This window comes from Erpetoichthys calabaricus, chromosome 1 (genome assembly GCF_900747795.2).
Source record: "Erpetoichthys calabaricus chromosome 1, fErpCal1.3, whole genome shotgun sequence".
In the NCBI taxonomy this organism is placed as follows: Eukaryota; Metazoa; Chordata; class Cladistia; order Polypteriformes; family Polypteridae; genus Erpetoichthys; species Erpetoichthys calabaricus.
Window position 1 is genome coordinate 156,996,371 of NC_041394.2, and position 7,362 is coordinate 157,003,732.

General features: G+C 37.1%; 1 protein-coding gene across 2 annotated transcripts in view; it reads left to right on the forward strand.

Annotated features, from left to right (window-relative positions):
* Positions 1–7,362, forward strand: part of nup205 (nucleoporin 205) — a 193,212-nt gene that overhangs the window by 63,726 nt on the left and 122,124 nt on the right. For both annotated transcript variants that reach the window (XM_051920262.1, XM_051920268.1), the window contains exons 18-19: positions 1,885–2,055; positions 6,741–6,865. In XM_051920262.1, the coding sequence (XP_051776222.1) occupies positions 1,885–2,055; positions 6,741–6,865 (296 nt within the window). The remainder of the gene's footprint in view (positions 1–1,884; positions 2,056–6,740; positions 6,866–7,362) is intronic.

The following is a 7,362-nucleotide window of genomic DNA, read 5'->3' on the forward strand; positions in this document are numbered from 1 at the left end:
TCGCTGCCTTCTCAATTGTGTAATGAATGTTTTCTTCAGCGCTCTTTGGGGCTCTTCCTTGTTTTCTACGTACTGCGTTCACAGTCAGTCCACGTGATTACGTGGGAGGCGTGATGACGCGATACGGAACTCCGCCTCCCACGGCCAGCGAGCTGCAGTCCATTACAGTATATGGACAAAAAAGAGGTTCCAGTTATGACCGTTACGCTTTGAATTTCGAAATGAAACCTGCCTAACTTTTGTAAGTAAGCTGTAAGGAATGAGCCTGCCAAATTTCAGCCTTCCACCTACACGGGAAGTTGGAGAATTAGTGATGAGTCAGTCAGTCAGTCAGTGAGTCGGTGAGGGCTTTGCCTTTTATTAGTATAGATATATAATATAATATTATAGGCAGTCCCCGGGTTACATATGAGATATGGACTGTAGGTTTGTACTTAAGTTGAATTTGTATGCAAGTCGGAACAGGTACATTACTTTAATAAATGTTATTGTTGATCGACTGTAACCAAGTGCTCTGCCAATGAATGATGGAGTTTCACCTCTTTCTGACCTTTTTATTATTTCTACTTTATTTTCAATGGTAATGGTTTTCTCTTCTTTACTGTAGCACCAGCACTTGCATCAGATTTCTGTTTCAGAGACATTCTTGAAGGGTGAAGACAAAAGGTTAAGATGAGCTCTTCTGTATAGCACTGTACATGCTATCACAGCAGATTAGGCACCAGTCGTCAACACGTCTGATGTATAGGGTGGTCCAGATCTAATTATACAATTTTCATTATGCTATAACTTATTCAGTTTATTATATAGACAATCAACCGAAAAATCCCGGACCATTGAGAAGTGTGCAATCTGATGACACTAAGAATCGTCTTTGTGCCGAACTGGAATCGTCCCTGCATAAATCGAAGTCATCCAGACGATCTGGATCTGCAGAATTAGATCTGGACCACCCTGTACTGACAAGAAACAACTTCCTGCTATGTGCGTAACAGTACAAGCAGGCTTGCTATTGAGAACGAATGTGGGCAGCGAGGGGCGGTTCATCACCAGCCCACATCACAGTCACCTCCACTACAGTATGCTGCCTGCAGTGTCCCGCCGCACCACCGCCCCAATTCAACACACAGCCATCCGAGGCACACTATAATGCTACCCCCCGCCTCCCCGTTCACCCTCAATGGCCTCCGTTCAGCCACAACAGGGTCACCACTTGCAGCAGGGGGCAGGCAGTGAAACCGCTTGCCGCCGGGAGCCGCCCGATGGACACTACACTGCATGAGCAGCGAAATCGACCCCCTCCAGCCTCCGTCCAGCCACTGCTTGCAGCGTCCCCGGGCCGAAGATGACGGAGCAGCAGTTACTGAGGCGCATGCGTTGCAGCTGCGGCCCCGTTCGTATGTTGTAGGTCAGGTGTCCGTAACCTGGGGACTACCTGTATAGATAGATTATATATATATATATATATATATATATATATATATATACTGTAGATATAAACTGTTATTTTTATTACCCTCTTTTGGCAATCCATCTGTGTACCCAGAATTTATAGAAAATCACGTTTGATCATAATTCATCATTAATGATGAGCGAACTCCACAGTGTTCGCTTTACCCTGAGTTCGGAGAAATCACAGAGGTGTTTGTGAATATTGCCAAACTCCTGAAATGCATTGAAGTCAATGTTTCTTTTTTTGTAATTCATGTGTGTTTTTGAGTGGATTTGTTGTTGTTTCTTATAAGATTTATTGAGCTTTTTCTGAAAAAGCTTGACTGTCTCTCTATCTGATACAATGCAGAATATGGTTTCCTTCCTACCCTAATTGTTATTTTCATTGATGTTAAATTTAGAAACTAATATTTATGTAAACTCATTTTCCAGATCTAGAGCCTGATCCAGAGAAAAAGATTGCTCGAACTCGTCATGAAACACAAATCCATATCCTCAATCTCCTTATAACATCACTAGAACTTAAACCACCCAATTTGGCTCTGTACCTACTTGGTTATGAGTTGAAAAAGCCAGTGTCTACTACTAACCTTCAAGATCCAGGTACTCCACTATATTTGGTGCATATGATATTTAGAATCCCTTAAATTATGTCAAGTTTCTATGTAATGTCTAAATAACCTGTTTCACATTCAATTGATGTACAATTCTTAAGACAAGCATTAGAATGAGGCTTTTCCGAATATAAAACTATATTTAGATATGGATGTTTTCTGTGATTTTTCTTTTCTTGTTTCACAATCCCTGCTTAGTTTTTGAAATGATTATTGATAGTTTTATTAACTTTCTACAATAATGAATAAAAATTGAACTAGGTGCAGCTCTTTAGATTGTGTTAGTTTCCTAATTATATATGATAGTATTATAATACAGTGTCATTGAGGTACACCAGCATGAACAGACTGGTTTTTCGTGTTTCTTTAAATAATCACATTATACCAGCCTTTGTCTAGACCAATTCTAATTAGAAGTAGTGAAAAGGTTTAAGAACAAGAGTTATTTGACTATACTTCCATGTTCTTGTAATGGTTTTTTGTAGCTGCATTTTTAATTAATGGAAAACTGCCAATCGAATAAGCTGAGCATGTTGAGATACTGTGAATAACACAATGCAGTAGTCAATTCTATTATAGTGTATTTGAATGTGCATAGTATCTTCTTTATATCCTCCATATTTAGAACACACCCTAATTTTATAAAATATTTAAGCCTAAAAAAGCAGGTTTTAGTTAGTGTTGTAATGTGTATTTTTTTAAAAATTAACTGATGTCAAAGATAACACCTCAGCTATATGTTGATTAAGTAAAAGTAATGTTACAAAAGTAAGTAAGTACAAAAGTCTACTGTGTTAAAATGTTACAAGACCTTATGGCAGCTTGTATCATTCTCACCCATTACGTACAATTCTGTATTTAAAGACTAGTACTTATTGTCCATCACTTATTTCTATACCTACTAAAATTTATTTAACAAATTTTTATTAATGGAGTATATCTGATAATGATGGAACAATACATGCTTTTTTTAAATATATGAAAACAAATAACATCAACTCTCACCCAATTCAATCAAAAGCAGAGAGCGTTATATACTGTAATGCAGTCAATGAGAAGAATGACTCATGCACCCACAAAGCAAAAAGGAAAATGGAGTACCAAGGACCATGTCATGGAGCAACCTCCAATTAAGCCTTGACTAACTGCACGACCTGAACCTGATTTTGCATACTGTAGTAAAGTTGAAGGGGTTGTTAATCCAGGACACAAAAGTGCTCAAGAAGTATAAGGTTATAGAGCTATGACTAAAGGTTAAAAGCAACATACCCACAATGGTATCAAATACAAGATAACTATGATGGGTGAGAGAAAGTGAAAAGTTTGAAAAAGACAAGAGAGGAGAAGAAAGACTTGTAGTGATTGGGAAATGGATTATGAAAAGTTTTGGCAACCTAATGCAAGAGGAGGACAGCATCAGGAGGGCAATTGTAAAAAAAAAAAAGGTGGAGAAAGGTACCATATAGGCTGAAATTTTTAAATTGTGTATGCGGATAATTATGATTCTTTCAACAATATTTGATATTTTCAAGCACTGCGGAAGAGAGAGTAGAAATCGGGAACAGGTTTGTATTTAAATGAGAGTTAATGCAAATGAGTATAAGGGATGAAGTGAAGAGGGGAAGAAGGAGGGATTTCACATATTCTGAACATATAACTTAGCTGAGATATTAAAAGTAGGAGGAGGAAGAGATAGGGGTGCCTGGACTGTAAACAAAGAGGAGTAATTCAAAGTATAAATGTCTGAGTTAGACTGTGGGAAGGAGGAGGAGATGTGATTGTCTCCAACATTAATGGCAAAGTTATGAAACAAGGAGGACTCTCCATATCTGAGAGGCATAAGAAATAATGAGGCCAACATTTAGAAAGAATTTATTGGAGAGAAAATGGAAAGAAACTGAAGGGTGGTGGGTTGGGTTTTGGGGGTATTTTTGGGGTGCTTTGATCAAGTTCTAGGTTTGCCTGTAAGTGAAGACATGATGGTATAATTCCAAGTCAGGGGGAGAGACACCCATATTCAGCCTGTCGCGGATGAGACTGAAATGTTTTTTGGACTATTATTATTTCAGAAGAATGATGAAAAGAAACTTAACAGTAGATCAGTCCTCGGAAGGTGAGGAAAAGTAGGCATAGACCTAACAGAATTTGTTATTTGAAGCAAGTTTATTTTAATAATTGTCAGTCTTGTCTCAAACAAAAAAGGGAGGGAGGACCAAATGGAAATTGACACCCTCCAAAAGATGACAAAAGATGTTCATTGGGGAAACAAATTTATTTATACCAGTTAATCTTATACCTGGCCATTGCTTCATAGAAAGACTTAAAGGATGATTAGCAGGGTTATTACTGAGAAAAATATCAACATGAAAAGAATCATTTTGAGGGTATATAAGAACAATCTCTATATATAAAATCCCTATGTGCGTCCAGGTGTCCGTGTGTGGGTGTCTTTTGGTGAAGTGCGCATGCGCGGGGCACGGTGCGATGTGCGATATTACTGTCAGAGAAAGTTAGAGGCGTTTTACGGAAATACAACCCAGTATTACTGTGAGAAGAAATTAAAGGTACACAATACAGTGACGCATATTACAGCCACATACAAGGCAGTATTACTGTCAGAGGAGATTAAAGGCATATTACCGACGTGCATGCCTGTATTACCGCCAGAGAAAATTAAAGGTATATTACGGACGTACAAGCCAGCGGACGTACAAGACGGTATCCTTCAATAAGGGCACGCACAAAAAAAGCGAGCCTCAAAAGGGCGACCTCAATTGGGCGCAGCGAATAAAGGCGCTTAAATAAAGATCTGCACCATTGTTGCTCTTCACATATTCCAGAGCCATTTGAACTAAATTATCTACGAACACCTTTATTCGCCGCGCTCAGTTGAGGTCGCCCTTTTGAAGCTCGCTTTTTTGTGCGCGCCCTTATTGAATAGAGCCGTACAAGACAGTATTACTGTCACAGAAAATTAAAGACACACAATACACGGCGGCAGCCCACGAAGAACGGTCAGCTCAGCAAGTAAACATCAACAAAAGAAAGGCTGAAAGAAAGAAAAAAACGACCGACAAAAAGAATGAGGTCAAAGTCCCTTGCCATTTAATATAGACTGTTCCTACTAATGTTTATGCACTACTGTTCTAGCGCCCGTTATTGTAACGGGCTAAATGACTAGTATGGGAATGATTTGATCTGAGCCGTGGAGTGCAAGTACAATAGAATTTAATGAGAAAAAAATGAAGTGGGGAGAGAGGGTGGCCCTGGTTTGCTCCTTGAAATACTGAACAGTGAGTAAGTAAATTTGTTTGAAGAGCTGAAAAAGGACTGGAGTAGAGGGTCTGAACCATGTTAATAAGGACAGGACAGGACCAAAGCCCACTTTTATCAAATGTTCACAAAAAAGGCCAATTTATCTACCTTCTCTGTGCCTACGGAGTGTAGGTACAATATTAAGGAAATGCTGCAAGTGGTGTATGTTATTGGCTACATGACAGGACTTCAGTAGTCACAAAATATTATAATTTTACAGTCCATATACTTAGCAGTCACATGCACTACTCTCTGTCTTTTCTTATTATCGCAGTGCTTGTCAGCTGGAAATTGGTTAAATACATTTATGAAATAACAGAATGCGCTCCTTGTTCACTGCAATTTACCAAAGTGTATTATTTTACCCCAAAAAAACACAAAAGCACTAGTCAGTAGTCACAGAGCTGTTTTACTTATTTGCTAAACCCTTTACCTGGGACTTTTGTCAATTGGTGAAATTGGTAAATTCACTTGGTATGTGTGAATGAGGGAATCACAGTAAATTTTTCTGATAAGGTGTGAAAGGGATCCCTAAGCATTCATTAAAGTCTTTGAGTGAATGTTTTTAAATTATATGTGAGGATTTTCCTTTTCTGTTTAGTTGTTTAAAACTTTATTTTTTGTATCTAATATGTGGCACAGTTTTGTTATCTTACTCCTTTAGCATTTTTCTTCTCTTTTAAATTTGTTAGCTTTTGTCATTACATATCATACATTTCAAACATTTCTCTGTAAGTTTTTTGATTGTTTATTAAAGTGCATTGTAATGGTAATTTGAAAGATTTGTTGTTTCAATGGTCTATTTTGTCCACAAAGTGTTTTTATTATGTTGATCGTTTTTGGAATTTTTTATTCTATAGTTCTAAAAAGCAGATTATGGGTTTTTGTAAACTTGGATTTATAATATATAAATATTTGACAATCATGTCCATCCTACAGTATACTTTGAACATCAAAAAATGTAATGTGTAGATATTGTTGTCACTGGGAAAATGAAACAGTTCCTGATAGTGTTTGCACCATAGTAGTATTAATAATACAGTGTAAAATCTTTTAAAACATTTCAGTCTTAAGTATGCAGAAAATACATATTTCATGGCAATTGTTAAGAACAATAATGTTGATCCTGTTTACAGCCTAAATTATTGTTAGCACCAAAATAATTTTGCCCAATATAAAGACTTGTTCTTTGACTGATACAGGAAGCCACTTAACTAAGCATTCAGAGAAAAATAATTAATTTCTGTACTTTAATGTTATTCTGAAATCTATAGCACTTTACCATCTGTAATATCCTATAAAACCATTGAATGTAGTTTTAATACATTTTTTTTACTATCATGCTTTAATTTTGAATAGGAGTACTTGGCTGTCCACGAAGCTGCTTGCATGCAATTCTGAATTTAGTAGAAAGAGGAACAGAAAAAAGATACAGTCCTCTTCTAGTTCTTGAAGCACCCCACCTGGCTGAACTTTGCTATCAGGTTAGTAATATTTTTCTTTTTTTGTTTTTTCCTTTTTTCAGATTTATAATATTGGTAAGATGAATATACAGTTTCTATATATTAATAATAATAATAATTCATTACATTTATATAGCGCTTTTCTCAATACTATTTTATAATAATCTATACTAATAAAAGGCAAAGCCCTCACTGACTCACTGACTGACTGACTGACTCATCACTAATTCTCCAACTTCCGGTGTAGGTAGAAGGCTGAAATTTGCCAGGCTCATTCCTTACAGCTTACTTACAAAAGTTAGGCAGGTTTCATTTCGAAATTCTACGCGTAATGGTCATAACTGGAACTTGTTTGACTGACTCACTCATCACTAATTCTCCAACTTCCCGTGTAGGTAGAAGGCTGAAATTTGGCAGGCTCATTCCTTACAGCTTACTTACAAAAGTTAGGCAGGTTTCATTTCGAAATTCTACGCGTAATGGTCATAACTGGAACTTGTTTGACTGACTCACTCATG